The 25,058-nt window shown below is 52.8% G+C and overlaps 2 protein-coding genes across 4 annotated transcripts in view; one reads left to right on the forward strand and one right to left on the reverse strand.

Annotated features, from left to right (window-relative positions):
• On the forward strand, window positions 1-21,332 carry FHL3 (four and a half LIM domains 3). Of its 3 annotated transcripts, XM_061597414.1 has the most exons (7): window positions 1-128; window positions 7,950-8,143; window positions 17,930-18,112; window positions 18,851-19,025; window positions 19,157-19,326; window positions 19,452-19,638; window positions 20,154-21,332. In XM_061597414.1, exons 3-7 carry the CDS (start codon window positions 17,957-17,959, stop codon window positions 20,303-20,305), a joined length of 840 nt encoding a protein of 279 aa, XP_061453398.1. In that variant the 5' UTR covers window positions 1-128; window positions 7,950-8,143; window positions 17,930-17,956; the 3' UTR covers window positions 20,306-21,332. The 3 variants fall into 3 exon arrangements, with proteins under 3 accessions (XP_061453398.1, XP_061453397.1, XP_061453399.1); XM_061597413.1 differs by lacking the exon at window positions 7,950-8,143 and having other exon boundaries at window positions 2-128; XM_061597415.1 differs by lacking the exons at window positions 1-128; window positions 7,950-8,143 and adding an exon at window positions 272-431.
• The window catches only part of LOC133370721 (uncharacterized), a 6,656-nt gene continuing 1,932 nt past the window's right edge, over window positions 20,335-25,058 (reverse strand). The window contains exon 2 of the mRNA XM_061597411.1: window positions 20,335-22,648. Coding sequence (XP_061453395.1) covers window positions 20,442-21,641 — 1,200 coding nt within the window. The 5' untranslated portion in view covers window positions 21,642-22,648 and the 3' untranslated portion in view covers window positions 20,335-20,441. The remainder of the gene's footprint in view (window positions 22,649-25,058) is intronic.

Genomic DNA, 25,058 nt, shown 5'->3' on the forward strand with positions numbered 1-25,058 from the left:
CTCGTGGGCAGCGGCTCCGCCCCGTGGGGGTAGGGCGGGCAGGCAGGCGCGCCTGCGGCCAGTTCTACTCGGGCGGCAGCCGGAGAGAGGGAGCCGCGCCCGAGCTGGGAGAAGCGGAGCTGCAGCAGGTGAGGGATCTCGGGCGGCGGGAGGGATCGATGCCGCCCCCCCTTTCCCACGCGACAGAGGCGGGGGAGGAGCACTAGCGCCGCGCGTGCGTCTCCTCGGCCGCTTGCCTTCGCGGCAGGGGCGGCGTCTGTGGATGGCGGGCGAAGGGCGCTCCGTCCCGGGTGTGGGTGAGGCTGGTGGTCCCCGGCAGCAGCCCTGCGCCAAGCGAAAGTTTGCCAGCGGCACGACGCGCTTCGGAAGTTTTTCTGGGGCCGCCCCGTCGGCAAAGGGATCCCGGCTGGGCAAGGGCGGAGCGGTCGTAGGTGGGCTTGAACAGCGAGGGTGCTTGGGGCCGCCGCGGCCGCGTTGTCTCCTGCAGGGGCTGTGCGGAAGCGCCGCCGGCCGCCCACTTTGGAGGCGCCCCTTTGACGCTACCCCCAGCGAGGGCGCAGGGAAAGCCAGGGGCCGCGGCGGTTCGTTGGGGCGGTAAGCGGCCGCGCAGGGAGTGTACACGGCTCCTGAGGCCTTTCCCACGTGCGAAAACGCTGAGAGGGACCCGCCACCTGCGGGCTTCACCCCAGAAACAGCCGGGCGCGGAAGTTGGCGGGAGCGCTCCCGGGACGGAAAGTATTGGGATGAGGCGAGGGAGAGCCGGCCGCCTTGGGGAGGGGTCTGGCCTTCCTGAGCTTCATCCGCCCCCCCCCCACAGTGCCCGAGGCTGGAAACCCGAATGGCGCCGGAGTCATCGGACCCTGCCTACCACGAGCAGTAGTGAGGCAGCCGGCGTGGGGGGGCCTGCGACGGGGCCCCCAATCTGTCGCTTGGGATAGCCTGGGTTAGGGAAGGGCTCGACCCGCCCGTCCCTGGCCCCGCAAGCTCCCTTCACTGCTGATCGGTTGTTCTCGGCCCCATGCTGTGTATGTGGCCCGGGCTGGTTGTGGGCTGAGCTGCTGCAGCTGCCACCCTCCTTCAACGCCAGAGACGGACGTGGACCCTTTGGCCTTGGTCTTCCCACGCCTTGCCGTGTGGCCCGCCTGCCTCCTACTCCAGGTTCAGGTTACACTTGCAAAGGGCGCAGGCTGCCTCTGGCAAGAGGGGCCTCTCGGTGGAGCTGCTGGACCCAACTGCTGAGTTGGGACCTTGAGAGGCACTTTGGGGAGGTGGGGTGTGTGTGAAATGAGCACAGCCGGTATAAGGTGGCCCTTCCTTTTTGACATTCAGCGGTTAATCCCTAGCAAGCAAAATAAGAGAGAAGCATTCAGTCACATTCTTTTCAAACAGTGTCAATCCTCTATCTCCAATGGGTGCACACAAATCGGATGATCATGCTCCAGTTTATGATCTTGGCAGTGAAATCTAATTTAAACAGCTGAAGTATAGATGGTTCAAGGGAAAGAACATGGCGGATATTGCAAATAACTTTTATTTCACGTGGGCAGGGACCCAGCTATCGCCACCAGAGTGCCACTGTTGATCTGATGGAAGATGCTTAGTTGAACTGTTAGGTATTAGGGTTGTTGTTTGTTGAAAGTCATCTAAATGTCATTCCCACCGACCTACCCACATCACATTTGTAAATTGATCTGCTGAAATGTTCATTTAAGCTTCGTTTGGCTCCTTCACTTTTTGGCTACTAGTTGTAAAAAGCAAGCATCTGAGGCTTTACCATCATGGTGGGAAAAAAATCCTTGTGCAGGAATAATACTTAAAAAAAAACCCCAAAACTTCCCCATTATCTGAATATCAAGTTTCCCAGATTTTAGATGTACTCAGTTGACAGCATTGTGTTTCATCCTTCCTTCCACATTTGCTGTTCCCAAGGGAAGGGGATGCCTACCCTCCCTTTTTCCCTGAGCTCTCCCTGCTGCCGCTATGGGTCATTCTGGATGCAGCAGCTGGGCCTCCTGCCTGTGGACAGGTCACAGAAGAGGAAGGAGACTTCCTTGCCTTTCACAAGGAAATCCATTTTTGTGTGTCTGTGTAATGCCCAAAGGTGACAGGCTCATTTCTGGAGTGCATCATCATGACTCCTTTTCATCCTGAGTCTGCAGGTGGGGTGGGGCACATTCCCTATGTTAACATACACACATCCCTCCATCTGAATGCATTCCAGGGTCATGTACTGGTGACAGAAGTAAAAAGTTTTCATATCGAATACAATGCAATTAAAAAAAAACTTTACACAAGCAAGAAACTCATATAAAAATAAGGCCTTGATCCTTGTTCTGGCTCTTGGCTTTAAATGTTAGGAGATTCAGCCAAAAAGAAGCACTTCTGCATGCAGCGCGTAGTTAGAACGTGGAATTTGCTACCACAGGTTGTAATGATGGCCACCAACCTGTCTTGAAAAGGTAATTAGCCTTGTCCTCAAAGAAATTTGTCTCTCTGGCTACTAGCCACTGGACTGTGTGCTACCTCTACTGACAGAGGCAGAGTTCCTCTGAATACCAGTTAGTGGGAGTCACCCTCTGGTCCTGCTTGTGGGCTTCCCGTTAGGCCATCTGGCTGGCCCCTGGGAGAAGAGGCAGCTGGAGTAGATGGTCTGTTCTTATGAGAAGCCGCTGCTCTTACCTACTGCGTGGGTGCATGCAGATGTTCTCCTGAGACCCCTCAGCGGGCCTCAGTGTGCTTCTGCAGCTGCACACATAGCAGGGGAGAAACGGTTTTAGTGAGCGAGTAAGTTCTCATTTGGGCAGCCTCCTCTTGTGAAAAGGATCTAAGTAGCCCGGTGTGATGACGCTCTAGTTCACCTTGACAGCAAAGCGGGTCTTCTGTTGTGGCTCCTGTGATGTTTCCTTGATTAAAAGCAGCTGAAGCAAAAGAAGGTTGACTGTGATGCCATGTCAGTGCCCCTTCCTCAGTCTGGAGCTGCAGAGCTTGCCCCTTTGTCCTTGTGATGGCAGGACGGAGCATAGGGGGCAGCTCAGTTTAGCCAAATGGACAGCAGTTTAAGTAGCTGGCAAACATAGGTGGTCTTGACTCAAACCTAGCCTCCCACAGGCTTGTGTAACCTGCTGTGTGCTCAGCCTGTAGCTAAAATTAAATGTCATCTCTTTGTGCCTAATGTGGATGCACCATGACTGGGTTTTGACTTTTTCATCTTCTTTCTGTTTGGGAAGTATGGCTGGGGCTGACACCTTGCTCTGCCCAGCCACCTTGCCCTCTCTGCAGCCGAGGGATTCTTGCCGCTTTGGCCTCACTGGGACAGTGTTTCAAGGCTGCTGTCGCATCAGTCTTCTAGTGGCAGCCTTGACTTTATCATGCTGAGAGATCCTCAGACAAAGGAGTCCATTGCACATGATTCAAGCCTGACTAATCTATATGAGACAGTGCCAGTATCATTATGGAAATGCCAGTTTGGCACCTAGCCTGGTGACTCTTACTGTGCTACCAAAGCTGTAGACGTCATTCCTGGAGTAGGCGCCTTTGGGTTCCAGTTGTCACTGACTGCAGGGGAACCAACTTGTACTATGGTAGGCATTTCATGGTCCTTTGCTGCCACCATTACTCCAAAGAAAGACAACTTCAAGATAGATATTTGTACAAATAGGGGTCTACCTTGGGAGGGAGCCATTGGGAGGCAAAGGTGGAGTGGAAGACCTGATGCTTTGGGAAACAAGGGAAAGTTTACAAATCTCTTAGAAGTGGTCTGGTGGCTCTCCAAGGCTGCGAGATGAGTAAGAAGCTTTAATGAGGAGACCAGGAGCCTGACACCAAGGGTTGCTGCCCAAAGTTTTCCTGGTGTGGTCCTCCTTCCCAGGGTGTGGCATTTGGTAATGGCAGCTCATTTAGAAACTGGGAGTGCTCCGGCATCATAGGGGTCTGAGTGCCAAAAACGGGCGCTTCAAGGTTGTACATGGGTACCTTGGAGGCAATGGCTGTGGCCTCTTACGCATATCTGTGTGGCAGTCTGCGGAGTACGGCTTGACCCTGCAATGTCTCCAGAATGCTGTGTGGGCTTGCGGTCATCTTTGCAGGGATTGGCACAGATGCTGTTTATGTTTGGAGCGTTATAGAACAGAATCATAGAGTTGGAAAGGGCTTATAAGGCCATCGAGTCCAACCCTTTGCTCAATAAGGGATCCAGATTAAAGCATCCCTGACAGGTGGCTGTCCAGCTGCCTCTTGAATGCCCCCAGTGTTGGCGAGCCCACCACCTCCCTAGGCCACTGGTTCTATTGTCGTACCACTCTAACAGGAGGTTTTTCCTGATGTTCAGTCAAAATCTGGTTTCCTGTAAGTTGAGCCCATTATTCAGTGTCCTACACTCTGGGACAATCGAGAAGAGTTACCGGCCCTCCTCTGTGTGGCAATCTTTCAAGTACTTGAACAGTGCTACCATATCTCTCCCCCCCCGTCTTCTCCAGGCTAAACACGTCCAGTTCTTCAGTCTCTCCTCCTAGGGCTTTGTCTCCAGTCCTCTGATCATCCTTGTTGCCCTCCTCTGATCCCGTTCCAGTTTGTCTGCATCCTTCTTAAAGTGTAGTGTCCAGAACTGGACACAGTACTCAAGATGTGGCCTAACCAGTGCCAAATAGCGGGGAACCAATACTTCATGTGATTTGGAAACTGTATTTCTGTTAATGCAGCCAAAAATAGCATTTGCTTTTTTTGCAGCCGCATTACACCGTTGGCTGCCATTCAGCTTGTGATCAACAACAGTTCCAAGATCCTTCTCGCATGTAGCATTGCTGAGCCAAGTATCCCCTATTTTATAACTGTGCATTTGGTTTCTCTTTCCTAGAAGTAGAACTTTGCACTTATGCCTGTTAAACTTCATTCTGTTGTTTTCAGCCCAATGCTCCAGCATATCAAGATCCCTTTGAATTTTGCTTCTGTCTTCCAAGGTATTAGCAGTCCCTCCCAATTTTTTATCATCTGCAAATATGAAAAGCATTCCCTGTACCTCCTTATCCAAGTCATTAATAAAAATGTTGAAGAGCACTGGGGCCAGGACCGAGCCCTGCGGTACCCCACTCGTTACCTCCCCCCAGTTTGAGAAGGAAGCACTCTTTGAGTATGATTCTGTAGCCCACAGTGGATCCACCTGATAGCTGTTCCATGCAGCCCACATTTAGATAGCTTGCTAACCAGAATATCATGGGGCACTTTGTCAAAAGCTTTGCTCAAGTCAAGATATATTATGTCCACAGCATTCCCACAATCTACCAGGGAGGTTACCCGATCAAAAAATGAGACAAAATTAGTCTGGCAGGATTTGTTCTTGATAAATCCATGTTGGCTTCTAGTAATCACTGCATTGTTTTCAAGGTGCTTACAGACTGACTGCTTTATAATCTGCTCCAGAATTTTCCCAGGGACTGATGTCAGGCTGATTGGTCTGTAGTTCCCAGGTTCCTCCTTTTTGCCCTTTTTGAAGATAGGGACAACATTAGCCCTCCTCCATACATCCGGCACTCCACCCATCCTCCATGATTTCGCAAAGATAAGAGACAGCAGTTCCAAGAGTTCTTCAGCCAGTTCCTTCAATACTCTAGGAAGTAGTTTGTCGGGTCCTGCAGACTCGAGCTCGTTCAAACTGATTAGGTATTCCTTGACCATTTGTCTATCAGTCTGAAGCTGCAATCCTACCCCTTCAACTTCATGTTTCCTAGGAGGGTCACAGATCCTTCATTGGGAGAAGACTGAGCCAAAGTAGGAACTGAGCACTTATCTGGTGCTCGCAAGTCTCAATGAAAGCCACTTACAGATAGGTCCTTAGCACAGATGTGTGGCTTTAGGGTTTTGTTGTTATGTCTTTATTGTTATATTTATATCCCACTTTGTTTCCTCCAAGGAGCTTGAGGTGGCATACACACATGGTTCTCTCTCTCCCGATTTTATCCACACAACAATCCTGTGAGGTAGGTTAGGCTGAGAGGCAGTGACAGGCCCAAAATTACCCAGTGAGCTACATGGCTGAGTTGGGATTTGAACCCTGGTCTTCCCTGTCTTAGTCCAGCACTCTAACCACTACACTACAGTACACTTCATGATATTGCTTGCACTCAGAACAAGTGTGACACGGTGATTCTGTCTTGCTGCTGGTTTTGGGATTCTGCCTCTTGCTTGTCCCCAAATTCTCAGGGGGTGTAGATAGACCACGGCCATGAGTAGGCCACTAGAATAAGGCAGCACCATGAGGCTTCTTCCTGTAGTGGAAAATGTTGGGGGTCAGATTGTGGGAGGAGGGATGGAGGTTCTGTCCAGCCTCCTGTCGGATGCTTCAGTGTTGCTAATAACTATTTGTGCAGCACTTACACGGTCCTCGTGCTCAGTGACTCACTCCATGGTGGAGGAGGCAATCCGAGAGGCAGCTGGAGCTGCCTAGGTGGAAGTTCCGCGCTTTGTTGTGCTGCTTGTGCAGACATCCAAGAGCAACAAAGACTTCTTCACACGGTGGCACAGGGTTAAAGTCTGGAATTCTCTCTAGATGCCCCAATGTGGATGGCTTTAAAAGAGGACTAGACAAGCTCATGGAGGAGGAGGAGATGGCTATCAGTGGCTACTAGCCATGATGGCTATGTTCTGCCTCCACTGCCTGAGTCTGCCTGCTTCCGAATTCCAGTTGCCGGGACACGCAAGAGGAGAGAGTTGCTGTAGCACTCGGGTCCTGCTTCCGAGCTTCCCAGAGGCCCCTGTGAGAACAGGATGCTGGCCTTGATGGCCTTTGGGCTGCTCCAGCTGCAGGGCTTCCCTCAGAAAATGACTTGGCTGTCTGTCATCTCTGCAAAGACACTCCTTTCTCCAGATCCGACTCTCTGCAAAAGACATCAGCCATTTCCTGTAAGTGGTGCCTGGAGCAGCGACCTCTGAGTCCTCCTCTGGCAGCTCACATGTGCTGCTGCCGAGTGCCAAGGCCAGACCTGGATGCCAGATGCTGCAAACAAGTCCTCCTGCCTGCTACAGTCCTAAGAGGACAAGGGGGGGGGCTGTTCTTGCTTAATCCCTTCACCCTCAGTAAGAGGAGATGGCACAGGAAACAGAAGCAGCGTGTTCTTCCTGCAGCCCTGGCCTGGCCTTCTGTCCCCACGTGCGGCCTTCTGTGACCAGGCTGGTGCCCAGCAGAGCCAAGCAGCCGTCTCCATTGTGCTTCCGTGGTTGTGAGGCCAGGATTTTCCTCTTGCTCTGCTTCAGTGGCTGCTACTATGTCCAAGTAAAGCACACAGGAACTAGTGAAGATGAAGTGATAACCAGAATCTAATCGCAGCAGGTCTTGAGAGGCAAATGCGGGGAGCAGCTAACCATCACCCTGCCTATCCTTAGGAGCTCAGCGGGTCATGTACCTTCCCAGAGCTTGAGATGGGAGAGCGGCATGCTCTCCCCATGGAGAGAGCTTGCTTTCTAAGGGGACTCAGCTTCAGCATCTGTGTTCAGTGCCAGGGCCCAGCCTGCAAATAGGGGTTTCTGTGGATATGCAGGAGACTCTTTCCTTGAGTCAGTGCTCTCCAACAAGTGTGAACAGTCCCCACATATCTGTATTTCGTGCAGGACTGACCTGGATTTCCTATCCACAGCCTATGATTGTCAGGCTGGCTTGAGCCAAGAGTACCCCCCCCCAAAAAAAAAAATGAAACAGGATTTCTAGAGTGGGAGTGGGCGGACTTCAGGCTTGTCAGATCTACTTGGTTATTTTTACTAGAACCCCAAGATCTGCCGACAGCTGGGTGCAAAAAGACTTACAGAATTGATAAACTGGATTCCTCATAGAACATTCTGGGCCTAGAGCATTGTTTTCAGTGTTTGACTGAGCTCACAGTCCCTGTACCTCTTTTACTTTTACTCTCTCTCTCTCTCTCTCTCTCTCTCTCTCCCTCTCTCCCTCCCCTGCCTAATTTAAGTGGGAAGATTGGGAGTTAGAAATCTTTGTCAAACTACTGTAAATCATCCAGAGATCTACCTCCTTCCTTGATGAGGCTCCCATCTGCCAGCACATGTGTCCAACCTAACTGAGGGAAACTGGGGCTTCCCACATCTTCTCTGAACCATCCGGTGGTGGCCACTCTAAGTGGTGGATGAGCCATGGTGGCCCAAGGTTGGCATGCTGCTTCCAGAACAGAAACAAAGGAGACCTTCACATCTGGCACACTTCCTAGAAGCTTCAACACCTCGTCCTTTGTGGTGCTCCCTGGTCCAAGCTGGACACACCCCTGGGCACAGCAGTTGTTATCATTATTAATTTGCTGTCCTCCTCCCTTGCACTTCCCCCTGATTGGCGTTCATCTCCGTTCTGTGCTGCTTGGGCAAAGTGATGGACTCTGCTGTGCAACAGCCTTCCTTGTGGGGCTGGGAGGCTGGCTGAGAATCTCCTCAGTCATTGGATGAAATTACTCTGGGTGACAAATAATCATTAAGGGTGTATCCAGGGGTATGCCTGGCTCGGCTCGCACCACCTACGCCTAAGTGATGGAGCTGTGGGAATCTGGCCCACACCAGCTGCTGAGGATGGACTCCACCCCAGCTTCCTGTAGGTCTGGGTGGTGTCGAGGTTTTGAAGCTGGAAGTGTCACTGCTGCTGAGAGCACCTCCCTCTGGAGGAGGAAAGGGCATGTTGTGACGGCTCAGGTCTGTCACCTGCCATGCTACCCAGACATGCTGGTGTGTTTGGGAAAAGACTCCTTGAGGTGGCCGGGACTGGATCACCTCTGTGCTTGTGAGTGTCGTTGTGCCTTATAGAATCATAGAATAGTAGAGTTGGAAGGGGCCTATAAGGCCATCGAGTCCATCCCCATAACTTCATAGCTGATGGACTGGCCTGCAACCTAGAGGTTCTGCAGGGGTCACCTTGGCTGTTGTTTCTCTGCATCTGGAAAGGCTAAAGGTGTCTTCTGAAGGGTTGAGCACTGAAATGGCCACTTGGATAAGTATCCCCAGGGAAACAATTGCCAAGAGGATGGGATTTCTTAGGGGGCCTGAAGGGCTCTGGGTTCTGTGTGACCCTGGACAGCTCCTCAGGCTGGCTCAGGCCCCAGGCCCGCATCTCCTGGGACTGTGCCACTTTGAGTGGGGGCAAGAGCCCCTCCTGACATCATCCAGCACATCCTCATCCCTCCTCTGGGGTACCTTCTGCTGGAAATTCTTCAGGCTGGTGAGGCAGCCACACTATCCACCCCTTGCCCCAGGCAGTGTGACTTAGCAGTCTGGAATGTTCCTTCTCCCACACTGTCCCCCGCTCTCCTGAGGGCATCCTCCTTCCCCAGTCCTGAGACACACAGGCTGGGGCACCTCTTAAGAGATGAAATTCTCACTGTGTGCTCCTCCTCTGGGCCCAGAGAGTTTCCTCACACAGCAAGGATATCTTAGCTCTTTCTCCCAGAAACTAGGGCTTCTTTTAGGATTTCCCAGCCAAGCTCGCTATGCTCTCACAACATTGTTCCCCCTCCCCTCCCCTCCCTGGGGAATGGTGAACATGGCCTCCCTCTTGTGATCCTGAGCTGCAAGACTTTGCACTCTTTGTCTGGCTAGAGGCCTTCCCAGCCATCCATTTTGTAAGCTCATAAATCCCTGACTTCACGGAAGATTAGGATCTTGCAGTAGAGATCCAAATAGCTCTCAGGGCTGTTCCCAGCAGCTCTAGGCCAGCTTCTGTTTCCCAGTCTCCAGGCTGCAGTTTGGGCTCTACCCTGCCTCGCATTTGGGCTTGTTCCAGGAATGTTTCATGGTGTGCACTAGAAGAGCCTGTTTGGTGCCCGAGGTGAGGTATATGCTCCCTCAGATATTGGACTCACCCTTTGTGTGCACACGTCTGCATAACAGAATCAAATAATTAAAACCATTTTAATTCCCATGGTTGCCCCATTAACCCTGGAAATTGTAGCTTTGTGGAGGTGCTGAAAATATTTTTGTCAGATCTTCAGCCTCTTTGCAGAATGAGTAAACCCAGAGAGCTTTCTGGGAAAGTTTAAAAGGCTTCAAACAGATTGAGGTTTGTACTTTATACATACTGCACAAAAGGAGAGAGAGGCTTTTAAAACCTTAGCACTGTTCTTGACGAAAGGTTGCTGAATGTTTTGGTCAAGAGGTCAAAGTGACATTTTTTGTTGTTAAGTCATTGGTTTTTTGTGCTCTTTCATACAACCAAGCACCCCTGCATGGATGCCACTCTGCATCTGCTTCTACTCCCTGCAGTGTCCAATTTTCATCATGTCATGGGGAGGTTTGTGGGGGAACGTGGAGGCTTCTCTGCCGCATGGCGGATGGGTGCCACACAGAGAAGCCTTGGTGCAGCATGGATGCAATGCGGCCACTCTTTGGGGACTCAGTCCTTTACAGGCTCCCTGGGGAGGAGTAATCTTCCATCTGGGGTGGCTTCACCTGCTGTGGCTGCAGTGCCTTCTGTGAGCACCCCGTTTCTCTGGGGTAACTGTTCCATCGTACCGCGGTTGCGCCCCTTGCTGCTGCCTCCAGGCCTCTGATATTTTCCCTGCTTTCGCTAAATGTTTGGCATCTCCCAGGCTAAAAATACATCTCCAGAATAGGCACTCTGAGAACCTCTTGGTCCCCCTTGCGTCCCATCACATGGGGCCATGAAATGTCAACCGCAGCTGGTCTCTGTCTTCATGTCTGGCCAGGCAGAGGCTGCCCTTTCCCCACCTGCTGCTTTCACTGTTCTCGAGAGACGCCTCCATGTTCTTTTTTCAGGCCTGGATTGTGCGGTGGTAAAAATAGACTGGGGGGTTTCATATCTGCCTTCATGCCCCCCCCACAAGCTGCAATGCCTCAGAGAGGTGTTTGTATGGAGAGATCAGTAGCCAAACTCCAGGAGAACCGTTGCCCCGCAGACAAAGCAACCCAGTCTGGAGCAATGTGGTCTGAGGGGTCAATTGCTTTCCCCCTCCCTGTAGGCTGTAGCCTTGCGCTTCTTATCTTGCTGGTGATGGGTCACCTTGGCCTCTCCCTCCCTCCCTCCCTCGCATGCTGCTTGTTCACCTACTGAGTGGCTCAATGTCTGCCTGGATGGAAATTCTCTTGTTCAGACCCATTGGGCAGCCCCTCCCCCTTTGACAGACTGCTCAGGACCCTTTATGGGGTTCTTAAAATGCCTGCTCTCAGTAGGTTGGCCTGAATCTCATCTCTTAGAGGCTGCAACATCTTGAGGGTTTTATTATTTTATTTTTATCTTTTTGGTGGAAAATAAATGCGATGCGCATCAGCAGTGAAGTGCACTTGTGCATATTTTTCACCACTTTGAAAGAAGCATGCTAGGGACGTGACACTTTCCCAGTTGCCACCTGCTGGTACTTTAAAGGGGCATACAATGAAAAATACTTGTGTTCACATTTGGCACTGTGTGCATGCGCTCACACACCACTTCACTTGGCTTCCAGCTTTAATGCACATACGATGTGCCTGGAGGGGAGTGTGTTGTTGGCACCTCCTTGTGCCTCCCCTCCCTCCTTGTTTGTGTGACAAAGGGGAAAATCCTGCCGCCAGGCAGTTCTTTGCCCAGCTGCACTGATCAGGAAGCTGCTGCTGCTGCTGCTTTGTACAACTGGCTGCCTCTTGCTTGCTGTGTGTCTTGCTTGCACCACCCAGCCCTCATGTAGCAATGCTCTTAAGCAATCTAATGGTGAGCGGGACCTGGCAGCTGGAGGGTGTTTACCTCACCCTACAAAAATGCTCTGTTACTAAGCAAATGAAAACTGTCTGAACTTTCTGGGCTGAGAGGAATTGCTGGTGATGTCTCTTTGAACCGCAGCGTGGTGGAGGTTACAGAGCCTTTCCTCTTCAAACAGATAATTTCATAGCTCCTAGAGTGCCATGGAGACTGACAGCCAGTTGACTTATTGGCAGGGATCCCAAAGGGACCCAGGCCCACGCTTCAGCCTCTTGCTTTGAGAGGTGCTGGCGAAAACTCAGAAAGTGGCTGAACAACTGCCGGAAGTCAGAACTAATCTGGGTTTGACTCCAGTTGAATCCCAAACATGACAGTCCTTTCTACTTGGACAGAAGTCTCTCCTGATGGCTGTGTGGAGCAGAGGAGCAGTGAAGGTCAAGGATTTCCAGTGAAAAGTAGTCACAAATATTAGGAGGTTGACTCCCACTCAGATGCTTCCTGTGTTCGGATTGTCAGTGATTGTCACGACTGAGAAATCAAGTGTTGAGCTGGCTGTGAAAATACCACCCTGGCTGCAACTGGGTCCCACAGACCAGGCCCTGGCTGGGGAGGGTCCCTATCCATGCTGCCCTGTGACAAGGGCATGTAGAATTGTCTGCATGTCCTATCTAAAAAGGTGGTTCCAGTGCTCTGCCATATAATACCTGGTACAAAAAGAGGTCACCTGCTAGGAAGAAAGCAAAGAGATCCTCTTTAAAGCCAGCAGATTAAATGTCCTTTTCAATTATTTCCATTTTATGGAGTGCTCTGATTTGCATGGGTTAGAGTTAGGGTTAGGCCTGCTGGTCCCCTGTGCAGAATGCCCTTTGGTCCATGCCACTGCACCAGAATCTCCACAGGCTCTTGGATCATGCCGAGGAAGATCTTTTAGCTCTTCCCTTGACGGTGGGGTGGCATATTTATCAGCTATCCTGCCTGCTGTTGCTAGCAGCTGGGTTTTTTGTTCTTTTCATGAAATCAACCTTTTCAAAATGTTTGTCTCCATCAGTTGCACACACTGTCCAAACCAGCATGCATGGAGCTTGGATGAAGGGTTATGTGGCCAACATCACAGCCTTGCTTTCCAACCAAGATTCATCTGATTATAAGAAACATTCTCTTTCCAGAGGAAGATGGCTTCCAAGAGGTAGTGATGTTCACCAACTTGGGTGGCTTTGAAAGAGGATTAGACAAAATCATGGAGGAGGTTACAGCTAACAATAGCTGTGTTCCACCTCTGTGGAAGGTAGTATTGCTCTGAATAATCATTTCTGGGAATCATAAGTCGAGAGAGTGCTCTTGCACTCAGGATCTGCTTGTGGGCTTCCCACTGGCCTCTGGTTGATCACTGTGAGAACATAGTGCTGGACTACCCAGTCACCAGATTCGTCTTATGTTAAGAGTGGTCCGCAACTCAAGTAGGTGCTACCCATTTAGAGGTCCCATCCTTACCCAGTAACTTGGTAGGAATTTGAACAGTGAATTCTAGCACGGTTTTGAAAAGCCCAGGAGGAAGTCCACCCTATCGATGAACATGGGTGAGGCCCAAGCAACAAGACACAAGCCAGGAGTCCAGATTCTTTGAGGCCATAAGGTGCGTAAAGGATTCTGTTCCGCTTTTGTGTCTGGGAGAAGCATTCCCTGGATTGTCCTATTCAGATCTTGAGGACTAGCTTCTTGGTGGTGGTTTGTTGTACTGCATGGTGCACCAGCGTGTTCTATGGAGGTTTGGCGTGGAAGGCTCTTGCCTTTTTGTTTCCACACTATTTCCAGTGGTTCCTGAACATTCTGGGCACTAGGGACTTCTAATTAGGAACGTTAGGAACTTTATACCAGTTGCTGGAAATGGCAGGAGGGGAGAATGCTGCTCTTGCATTCGGGTCCTGCTTGCAGGCTTCCTATAATGGGCATCTAGTTGGCCACTGTGAGAACAGGATGCTGGACTGGATGGCCCCCTCTGGCTTGATCCCACTGCAGGGCTCTCCTTATTTATTTATTTATTTATTAAATTTATATACCGCCCCATAGCCGAAGCTCCCTGGGTGGTTCACAACAGTCAATATCAAAATACAATAAAAACACATATTTAAAACAATTCAAACAACATTAAAAATGGGCTTCCTTAAAAATTTTTAAATTTAAAAAGTTTATAACACATATTATAACACATATTAAAATGCCTGGGAGAAGAGGAAGGTTTTAACCTTACGTCCTTATGCTTGCTTCACCTAATGAAGCACATTGTATTGCCCTGCAATTTGGACACAGGGTGGGCTCCCTTTTGCTTCTCGTCCAGTCGGTTGTGCATGTAAGAGCCTGTCTTTTACAGGTCGTGCCGGCAGCCCCCTTAAGCCTAGACAGGCTCAAGACAGCCATGTGTCTTGAGACATCTCCAGCCATCTTCTAAAGGAATGGAATGTTTTGCTAGAAATTTGCATCTCGGAACAAGCAACAGTTTGTTGTGGCACTAAACAGTCAAAAGTGTCTATTCGCCATGGAGCAGTTGTTTAAGGAACATTCTGCTCCCTGCCCAGAGATCACTTAATGCCACCTGCTGCCCTAACCAGGGGCTGGAACTCTGAACTGTTTTCTGTCTGCTGGGCTCTTTGAGAAAGAAATTGGCAAGAAGGGATCGCTGGTCTCCATGGGGAGATATTGCAAATCCAATGGAGATGGATTTGCAGTTGGCTTGTGCTGGGACTGTAATGGATACCAGATGGTGTGCACCCGGCTCTCACCAGGTCTGGAAAATCTCAGCTGTGCAGATGGAAATTCAATCCAGCTCTGCTTTGATGGAGGAAGAGGAAAAGATGCTCCATGTCCGTCCCCCCTGCCTGCAGCAGCCCACTCAAGTCACTCTCTTGGAGCCCCTTCCCTTCTAAAAACGGCTTGTGCGTCTGCACGCAACAGGTGGCCTGGATTTCTCAGCCAGTGACAGGGACAGTAACCTGAGTTTCTTCCTCTTCATTAGGGCTGGTGCCTCTCCAGATTTTGAAGGGTCAGGGCAGGTGGGAGCCAGGAGACAACTACCATAGTCCTGATAGCCTGGAAAAGTACCGGGATTGTCTCCACTCTCCCCCCGCCTACCTCCCGCATACGCAGTGGCTTCCCTTGGCCTCTCACCGAGGTAATGATATTGGGCTGAATGGAACCCAAGTATGAAAGCCGCCTTTAGCCCCAAAGCTGCCAGCCTCATTGCTCCTGGATAGCTCCCTCCTGAGTTGCAGCTCTCCAAACAAAGAGCCACAGCAAGAGTGACTCTTTTGACCAAATTTGGGGAAAAAAGTTTCCTTGAGTCATTGAGCAATATCAGCCTGCGGGAGACGGAGAGCGACGGCCTCTGCTGGCCTCTTGTGCCCACCCGATTTCAGCAGCTGCACAGCTGAAACTCAGCAGCTCCTGCAGGCCTGGAGGCTGCCTTGTCCTTGGAGATATTCCCAAAAATGGAGGCACAGGCCGGGACAAATTTGGTCCTTGACTCCCCTGTGGGGGCTTAGTGAATGGGACTGCGGGGGGTGGCTGTGTCCTGCTGTGGGCACTTGCCAGAGAGACCTGCGTGCCAGGAGATCAAGCGCCTGATTCCCAGCCACCCCTTGTGCCTCTGCCATCGTGCAGGAAGGAGCCAGGCTGAGCAGGGCGCCGCCTTTTCCCTGGGATGGTTCAGTTGTCCTGTGGGAGCCTGAGAGCCCAGCACAACATGCCCTCCGGTGCAGTTCTCTGATGTGCCTGCAAGCTGCCTCATTCCTTCTGCCCTTGAAAACCCCCACGGTGCATCTTGCTCCCCAAGGGACCATGCTGGAAGTGAGAGTGGGGTGCCTGCGTGGAGGTCAGAGTGGCCTGTGTCTGTGCGCCTCAGCTGCCTCAGCAGTTGGGGAGTGACAAAGTTTTAGCTGGCAAAGGGATTGGCCTCCTTGTGCACAGAACTCCCCCTTGCCCAGGAGATTCCTTTCTCCTCTCTTGTTCTTTGAACGTTGCTGCTGGATTTGGGGTATGGCCCCACTGCAGTGAGCTTTCCAAACTAGCATGCTGGAGCCTGCTGTTTGCCTTTCCATGCGCGCTTTTTCTGCGTGTGCCTGGGATTGTTGTCACATGAAACAGGAGTGGGACAGCAGTCTCACGGTGGGGCGGGGGGAGACTGTGATCAAGGCCTTGCTTTGAAGTGTCAGAGGCCTGGGCCCTGGAACTCTCTCATTAGCTCATCGGGAGTGAGCCCACTTCTGAAGTTTACATGCAGAAGCTCAGGCTGGAAGCCGCTCTCCGCTACTCATCTAGCCAGAGCTTCACTGCTGTCAAAGGGAAAGCCACAGAACCAATGGAAAAAGCAGGGAATCCCAAGACTGCAGACCAATGTCCTTTTAGAGCAAATCCTACTACATTCATAAACATGCATTGGATTGAGTTGTATGTAGTAAAATGATCCTGCTCCTGAAGATAGTATTTGCTGCGTTCTCTATAAGAATGATATATTGTCATTATATAGATATTAATTGTACTAGGATTGCTAACACGTTTCTGTGCAATTTATTCAAAAGCAAATCCCACTGTGTTCAGTGGGGCTCACTCTCATGTGCACGTGCGTCAGATTGCAGCCTTGCAGAGCTCAGTCTGCAGTTGGCTCTTGCTTGCTGTTTTGCGCCCTGCCCTCTGCCACAGTGGGCACCACAGCCTGCCACTGACCAGAAGGGACCTCTGGCAGTGGCTCTTCTTGCAAAGCAGTGCAGTGTGTTGCGGGGGATTAGTGATATTTGCCACCTCCTCTTTGTCTTTGGATTGTTTCAAAAGGACTGAAATGCTGGGATTTCCTGGAGGCCACAGCTGTGGCTCACCCTCCCCTGGTTTCAGGTCAGCTAGACCAGCAGCATGAGTTGAGCATGCCTGCCTGCCTGTGGCTCCTTGACCACTGCAAAGAGCTGGACAGGCAGTCTCCTTCCTCCCAACCATGTACACATTCTGTAGTTGGAGAAGCAGCCTCTGGGAAGCAGTGCTCTGGGAAGGGGGAATGTTCCCCTGTACCACTCATGGTACTTCTGCTCCTAGAAGAAGGGCTGCTATAAGGGGGATGGTGGTCCTAAACCACAGACCTGAGAGAGAGATGGGATTGGACCTCTGAGACTGGAGTGGGACTCGCCTCCCTCCTTAGCTGCACCCTCCCCACCCACCCCCAACCGAGCGCTTCCTTGGCCCACCTTTTGGACACCACAAGCTGAGACTTTGACCTTCCTCACAGTCAGGAGGTGCTGAGGGAGGAGGGTGGAGGTAAACCAGAAATCTGGCAAAGGGTCATTTTGTTGTGCTGTGCTTCACTACCTGCCACCCAAAGCAACAGCAAGGGGGGAGTTTGCGTGCTGATTCCTATCCAGTTTTAATTTGCAGGGTCCAGCTTTCTGTGCTGACCCGCCATTTTTTTTGTTCTGGTTTGTTTTGCAATTGCTGATCTGCTGAGATTTTTAAGCAAAAAAGGTAACGTAATTTCTAACGAAAATGCTTATGCTGTAGGCACCTTTTGTCTATATACATTATCAATTAGGCAGATAATCACCCATTGAGTCTGTCCCTCACCTCAGGCTAACAGGTGTCCTGCTTAAAGAGAACCTACCCCCATTTTACTGTTCTTGCTATTTTGCAGTACTTTTGATTCTTACTTTTGAAAAGTTAACCAGCTCTGCTTATTTTAACTTCTTTTTTTGAGGGAATGTATTACTAAGTCACTCCCGCACAACACAGTGGCAGCAGAGATTCAATGGCCTGCAGAGGGAGGGGGGAGTAATCCTGTCCAGGTCTGCTCTGTCCTACAATTTAATGTGTGGGAGAAAAAAAGGACGGGCTCTCGCCATTTCTGAGAATTAACAAAACAAAGAGAAAATTGGAGGGATGCTAATGGGTGTAAATGGTGATCGTTATCACCTAGACAGCCGTTAAGAATGCATCAGCTTAGAGCAAAGCCAATTACGAGGACGACATTGACAGCCGCAATCCGCCACAAGGAATCACTGCTGGTCTAAAAACAGATTGTCGGGTTGTGTCAGAATCCGGTAATAAGTCCGTTTTAGCAGATATTCTCCCCCATCCCTAGTGGAAGCAGTGAGTTGAGCACCTCCTTGTCCAATGTCTGTGCGCGTGTGAGAGCGAGCGAGCATGTGTCTATGTGTCCCCTGTAGGCTGTGGGTGTCCCTCCGCCTCCTGGGGTGACGAGGCTAACTGCTGCTGTCTCTTCTCCTTCTCCAGGAAGCGTGCAGAGTCCTGGCCCACAACATGACGGAGGGCTTTGACTGCGCCAGCTGCAAGGAGTCCCTCTTTGGGCTCAAATACATCCAGGTGGACAAAGGGCCCTTCTGCATCCCCTGCTATGACACCCATTTTGCCAACACCTGTGCCGAATGCAAGGAGCCTATCGGGCATGACTGCCGGGTGAGGTGGTGAGGGGAGGTCTCTGTTCAAACTGCCGTTGCCCTGGGCCCCAGGCGGCTGTGGCGGCTGCTGTCGCTTGAACCCTTCCCTCTAGGAGCCTCCAAGCGTGGGAGATGCTTGCACAGCACCTCCTGCATATCAGGCACCTTTATGACTAATAAGGGGTTGGGAGGAGGAGGCTGATCTACCCGCTCTCCATTTCCCCAGCATTTGCTGAATGGGACCATAATTCCAAATGGGCCAGTTCAGCAGCTCGTCAGTGGAACGTGTGTGGCCTTCAGAAAGGGCTGGCTGTGGTGCAACAGCTGCTTGCGTACAAGGAGGCCATTGCCTTCCCGGCAGTGTGGAAGGGACCACCCTCCCCCACCTCCAGACCCTGCTGGGGAGCTTCCACTTGGGCGTCTTGGCTGGGCCGCTCTTGGAAACCAGAGCTGGTGCAGGTGGACCCCTTGGGCCTGATGCAGCAGCCAGGCCCCTTTTTCTGCCTCTGTTCCCTGCTCCTCCTTGGCTTAGGGGCGGCCCTTTGGGAAACGGGCCTTGCCGCCCTGAGGCCCCTGCCCGAGGGAGGGAGCACTGGCTGGCTCTCTCGCTCGCTCTGGCCTCGGGTGGTTCTGGCCTTCTTCTCTCCACCCTGCAAGTGGCAGGCCAGAGGGTTTCCTCGGGGAGCCCCCACGCCTACCCTCTCGGTGGGCAGGGAGAGGGGCTCGCTGCCTTCTGACGTCCCCCCTTGCCCTACAGGAGCTCTACTACGAGGACCGGCACTACCACGAGAGCTGCTTCCGCTGCTTCCGCTGCGACCGCTCCTTGGCCGACGAGCCCTTCACCTGCCAGGGCCAGGAGCTGCTCTGCAATGACTGCTACTGCCGGGAGTTCTCCTCCCAGTGCGTCGCCTGCCAGCAGGTGGTCATGCCAGGTGCGCCACCCCCCTACAGCTACCTCAACGGGGGGAGGGGAGCAGGAGGAGCTGCCAGGGTGGGCATGGCCCCGTCGGCATGGGCCCTTTGCTGCACCCCTGCGGCCTGCTTACCCCTCTCCTCCCCACAGGCTCCCGGAAGCTGGAGTACAACGGGGAGACGTGGCACGAGCACTGTTTCCTCTGCAGCAGCTGCCAGCAGCCCATCGGGGCCTGCTCCTTCATCCCCGACCAGAAGGAGTATTACTGCGTCCCTTGCTATGAGAGCAAGTTTGCCCCCCGCTGCACCCACTGCAAGAAGGTGGGGCCTGCCTGCTTGGCCGGGCATCCCAGGGCGGGCGGCCCGCAAGCAGCGGGGTGAGGGGAGGGAACCGTGCGGGGAATGCGGAGGAACACCGAGTGTGAATCCTGCTCTTGTGCCCACAGTCACTGACGAAGGGGGGAGTGACTTACCGGGATGAGCCATGGCACAAGGAGTGCTTTGTCTGCACGGGGTGCCAGGCGCCCCTGGCTGGGCAACAGTTCACCTCTCAGGAAGAGCAGCCCTACTGCCTCAAGTGCTTTGGGAGCCTCTATGCCAAGAAGTGCAGTGCTTGCGCAAAGCCCATCACAGGTGACTGGGTGGGGGCAGGGCTGTGCTGAGCCACTCCTGGGGGGCTTTCTGGAGGAGGGGAGAGGGGAGCCCACCCCGGGGGGGCTTCTGGAGGAGGGAGGCCCTCTCTGGGGGGCCTTCTGGAGGGCGAGGGGGGCCCACCCCTGGGGGCCTTCTTGAGGAGGAGGGAGGGGGCCCTGCCCCAAGGGGCCTTCTGGAGGAGGGGGGGCCTGCCCCAGGGGGTCTTCTGGAGGGGGAAGGGGGTCCTGCCCCGGGGGTCCTTCTGGAGGGGGAAGGGGATCCTGCCCTGGGGGGCCTTCTGGAGGGTGAGGGGGGCCCACCCCTGGGGGCCTACCCCTGGGGGCCTACCCCTGGGGGCCTACCCCTGGGGGCCTACCCCTGGGGGCCTTCTGGAGGGGGAAGGGGGTCCTGCCCAGGGGGTTCTTCTGGAGGGGGTAGGGGGTCCACCCCTAGGGGCCTTCTGGAGGGGGGCGGGGGGCCTGTCCCAGCCGTGACAGGAGTTTTCTCTTTTCCAGGCTTTGGAGGGGGCAAATACGTCTCCTTTGAGGACCGCCACTGGCACCACCAGTGCTTCAGCTGTTCCCGCTGTGCCACCTCACTCGTGGGGAAGGGCTTCATCCCTGAAAATGAGGAGATCCTGTGCCGCGAGTGTGCCGGTGACCTCTGAAGCCCCCTGGCCCAGGGCCTGTTGTCCTCCAGGCATCCTGCATGTCCAAGCCCCCCCCAGAAGCAGCAGGGAAGAATGATCCCCTCCCCCCCCCCCCCGGCCAGGTCTCAGGCTTGAATGCGGGTGCACTTCCCTGTCACTTTGTCCGCCGGAGGTTTTGCTGGGAGGTGGGGGCCCCCTCCCTCTCCTTCGCCTCTCCCTCCTGCAGGCCAGCAAAGCTGTTTCTGCAGAAGCTCACCCCAGCATGGGAGAGGGAGGTACATGTATGTCTACAGTGAGGGTGGCCCACCCCCACCAGGTGCCCCCTTCCCATGCAGCTTTGGAGAAGGGTCCCTGTCCGCCACTGCTGCCAGAGCTGCAGCCATCCGTCTCTCCCTCCGTTTGACGTGACAGAGGCCATGGCCCCATGCTGCCCCTGCCAGCCACGGAGGAAGGAAGCGGCTTTGCCCTCCAACTTCTGCCCAACCAACCCCATCCCTCCCTGCGGCTGGCAAAAGTGCTCCCAACCCAGAAGGTCCTTGGCAAGCCTCTCTTGTTCCCCAAGCGGCCTCTGCAGTGGCGAGAGCAGATATGGGCAGAGGAGCAGGCCTTGGCTCCAGCCGCTGTTCCGTCCTGCAGGGCGGACACAGGGTCCGCTGGGCCCCGTTGGGGAGCAGGCGTTGACACTCTTGCCACCCACAGTGACTGTGTAGCCCCTCCAGCCCTGGCAGTTGCACTTCCTGCTCTGCCTGGCAGGATCTCCATAGCAAGACAAAACTGGCCCTCCCCTTCCCGGCTTTCTTTTCTCTGTACTGAACTTCCCTTCTGCCCTCCCCCCTTCCGCTGGAGGAATGTTATGCATCTGCCTTTTCATGAGCTCATGTAGCCAGTTCCTCAGATACTTTGCTGTGGGGGAGTCAGTCTCCCCCCCCCCGTGTGTGTTTATCTCTGCCAGTTGGTGTGGGGTACTCTTGAGAGCTGTTTCCATCTCTGGCCAGTGTGCGCACGCACCCCTTGCTGGCTTTATATAATAAATCATGTTACTGGACCATGGATGTCTTTCATTTGTAACTTGGGGGAGGAATGGGTCATGTTGCCTTTGTCCTGTCTGGAATTTGCAGTTAAGTTTCTCAACAGGCTGTTTCCCAGATTCTGAAAAGACCTTCCCAACCTGCCACCCATTTGTGGCTTTCAGAGCATACAAAGAGTGCTTAAACTTTGCCTTATACTGCATTTTGCTACTTGGAAGGGAAATGAGCCCCCGTCTACCTCTTGTGTCTGTCAGAACGGAAGAAAGGAACCCTACCACCGCGGCTGTGTCTTGGTATCCATGTCTGCCTGCAGCCTCTGACTTCATCCATAGGGAGGGGGCTCCTGTAAACGGAGGACCCTTCCCTCCTGAAACCTCCTGCAACTGGCCAATGGTTGGTTCCTTGTTATAGCATTTTGCATTCTCTCTGGCAGTTCCTTTTTCTGTGATCGCAAAACACTTTTCCAAGAGTCCGTCCTGAAAGTGGCTTCCTCTATATCGTTTCTGCACTTGGGTGTGTGCGTGTGGTTGTGTGCCCAGCTCAGCCCTCCTCCCTTCCACTGATTAGCTACCAGGCTTCTGCTACCTCTGGGCCCCTGGGATCCCCCTCGTAGCGGTACTCTTCTCCAAAAAAGGAAATGGCACAGCTGCCTGTGGCCAGCAACATCTGGATTCTATCCCAACATGGCTTGCTTTGCTGCTTGATTTATTTGTGGCGAGGGAGTGGGAGCGCAGTGAAGTAACAAGGCTAGGCTGGAGGCATGGTCCAGCGCGGGGTGGGGTGGAATGGCCATGGCAGTTGATGCACGAGGTTGTTCTGGCAGGGAAGCCAAGTCCAAATGCCGAGAGGGTGGGCTGTGGGGTGGGGGTCTGAGTGGGGTGCCTGTGAGGCCTTAGCTCACCTAGGCAGTGCTAGCCCTTGAGGAGGCCTCTCGCCTGCCTTCCAGATGTGCCCCATCCTCCCCATTTGTTCATTTAGGAGTCACAGTGTACATGCTGACTTTGCATTCTCTAGAACTCCACAGGCCACCCATGAATTAAAATGTAAAAAGAAGTGTTTGCTCAGAATTCTTTGACATTGTCTACTTAAGGCATAAGTGGACCATGTTAAGTGATGCAGAATATGTACTTAAGACCTTGAAAAGGGCCTTGCTGGCTCAGGTTGAGGGCTGTGCCATCCAGACGTTGACACCCACAGACCACAGCTGAGTTCCAGATACCCGCCAAGAGGAGACTCGCAGGGTAGATGAGCTGGTCCTGCTGGCTTGTCAAGACATTCTGTGTGGTTCCATTCCTCTTCCATTTGCCAAGTTGACAGTCAGAGAGAGAAAAGCCTTTGCACAATAAAGGAAAAGAATTGTGTTGCCCCACACCTTGTATTGCTGTGGGCTTTATCTGCAATGCAGTTGCCTGGTCCCCCTGTCATAGCACCTACCCATTAATCTAATTCTTAACTCTTTTCTTCAGAAAACACACCTTATGGCTGGCTATTCCATGCAGAAACTCAAAATTAATTTCCGCTGGCATCCTGGCATGTTCCCATGAGAAGAGCACATCTTACATGTACAGTCTGACCCTCTGCCCACAGTCAAGCACAGCCTCTGGCCTCCTTTCAGCCACTTGTACCGAGGAGAGTGTTGTGTAAATTTGTATATTTGTTAGCAGAGCACGGCAACAGTCTGAAATGCGTATGTGCCAGTGTGTGCATTTACCTAAGAGAGCAGGCTTTTACCTTGCATTGAGATCACTGAGACTTAAGACTTAGTAAAATAAGAAAAGCTCCTTTATGTATAGACATACATAGTAGATAGAAAGGCAGACCTAGCTCTAACTAACTAACTAAGCTGGAGCCATGAGACTCCCAAGCCACCTGCCGTTTTCTGCTAACAAATATACACATTTACACAACACCACTCTCCTCGGTACAAGTGGCTGAAAGGAGGCCAGCAGCTACGCTTGACTGGGCAGAGGGTCAGATTGTACATGGCTAGTACCTGTCAATGGAACCAATGCCTCCCTGGGCCAGAAATAGCTTTGCAAGGGAGGTGGGCCAGGGCTTGCCGTCGGCACCCTCAGTACCACCAGCAGGAGCTGCAGACCATGCTTCTCCAAGTAGCTCACTTGCCTGACATGCTTCAAGAAGCTAGATTTGGCCCCAGGACCTCAACTTTCTCATCCCCACTGTAAGCACAATGTGGGGAAAGGTCTTGTGCCAGTTATATTCCTCCACTTTAATTGCCTCACTCCTCCCTTTGGGAGGCTACTTTCATTATGCAAAAGAGAAACAAGGACAGCTTCAGATTTGTGCTTTGCCTTGCTGGTTGCTACTCCAAGACAGGATACATATCACATATCATCTGTCTGTTGAGGATCACCAGCATGGAAAATGAGAACTTGGGTCTTGCTTCTTCCCAGAAGGAGTTTGGTTATTGAAGACAGCCCTGACCCAGGCACTGATGAGTTGCCGAGGTCAACCTGTTCCAAGGCTGTGAGCGGGATTCTCTCAACCCTGAAACGCCACCTGATGGACCAGCCACCCCCTCCCATCCCAAAGCCTGTGGGGAAAGGCTTTCCTGAGAGCAGAGCAGGCCTCCTTCCCATTGCTCAAAGGGCAACAGGCAGCCCTGGAGAGTGGGTGCATGCCAGAGCCCCAGGGGGTCGGTCAGTTGCCGCATATCCTACACACACTCACTTCTGCCCCATGGGAGGAGGACAGGCTTGTCTGCTCTACCGGCACCCAGGTGCAGCTGGGCCTTTTCCTCAATGGTGGGCTTGATTTCCTCTGCCGCTGACCCCCTCCCTGGCCCTTTTCTAGCCAGCCAGTGCCAGAAGCAGCCCATTTAACTCTACTGAAGAAGGAATGGCCGGGGGGGGGCAGTAGCAGAGAGTTCTCCCTTGGCTGATGGGATGTTCTTGGCTGTGCCTGATCCACCCCCTTGACGGGCTGCCTTGCCCCTGCTGCCTTTCACTCTCAATGTTATGTGAGCAAAGCCCACAAACATGACTAGCCTCCACAAAAAACTCACTAGCCTGCTGGGAGAAGAGGAAAAGAGACCTCTGGCCATACTCTAGCAGCCCCCACAGGGCAAGACCCATCCCCAACATGGCAATAAGGCTTTTTAGAACATGGATGGGGAGGCCCTGTAGGTGGCACCAGGCCCAGCATCTCCCACCCCTGCTAAAAAGTACGGAATCCAGGCTTGATTGAGCTGCAGTGGTGCAACCTCCTTGTTCTGCAAAAGGGATTCTGCAAGAGAGCGTTTGCTACCCAGGGAGGGGGTGAGGCTGCTTCCAGCTCAAAGCATTAGGGGGTCCTCATGGCCATGCCCGGCCAGGGGATAGATGGCAAGGGGGAGGCTCCAAGGGGCTTCGGTAAGCCCACAGCTATGGCACCCCATAAGGAGGCCGAAGGGGTCCACCCAAAAGAGTCTGCCTTCCAGTTAGGGTTTTGCTGCCCTGCATGTCAAACTGAATCAGAGCCAGAAGGAATGAGATGCATCCCAGATATATTTTGGGATCTGCCCCATTCAAGAAGCTGAACTGGACCACTTGCATCTCAGACACGGTGCACATCCATCTGCTGCAAAAAGCAAGGGCGGGAAGAGGCAGTAGAGCGTGGCCACAAAACAGTTCAGAAACTCAGAGGACATATGTGGAGGTGCTTCTCCTACAGGCAGGCCACTCCCCTCTCACTGCACACTCTCATTGGGCCCAGAAAAATGTAAATAGACTGCCTTCAAGTCG

Source organism: Rhineura floridana, chromosome 15, assembly GCF_030035675.1.
Source record: "Rhineura floridana isolate rRhiFlo1 chromosome 15, rRhiFlo1.hap2, whole genome shotgun sequence".
Lineage (NCBI taxonomy): Eukaryota > Metazoa > Chordata > Lepidosauria > Squamata > Rhineuridae > Rhineura > Rhineura floridana.

What these genes read in the sequence shown, in the direction of transcription:
- FHL3 (XM_061597414.1), top strand. Translation starts at nt 17,957, where the DNA reads ATGACGGAGGGCTTTGACTGCGCCAGCTGCAAGGAGTCCCTCTTTGGG. An exon ending in CTATCGGGCATGACTGCCGG is followed by an intron (nt 18,113 to 18,850) that starts GTGAGGTGGTGA and finishes CTTGCCCTACAG; the next exon opens with GAGCTCTACTACGAGGACCG. An exon ending in GCTGCACCCACTGCAAGAAG is followed by an intron (nt 19,327 to 19,451) that starts GTGGGGCCTGCC and finishes TTGTGCCCACAG; the next exon opens with TCACTGACGAAGGGGGGAGT.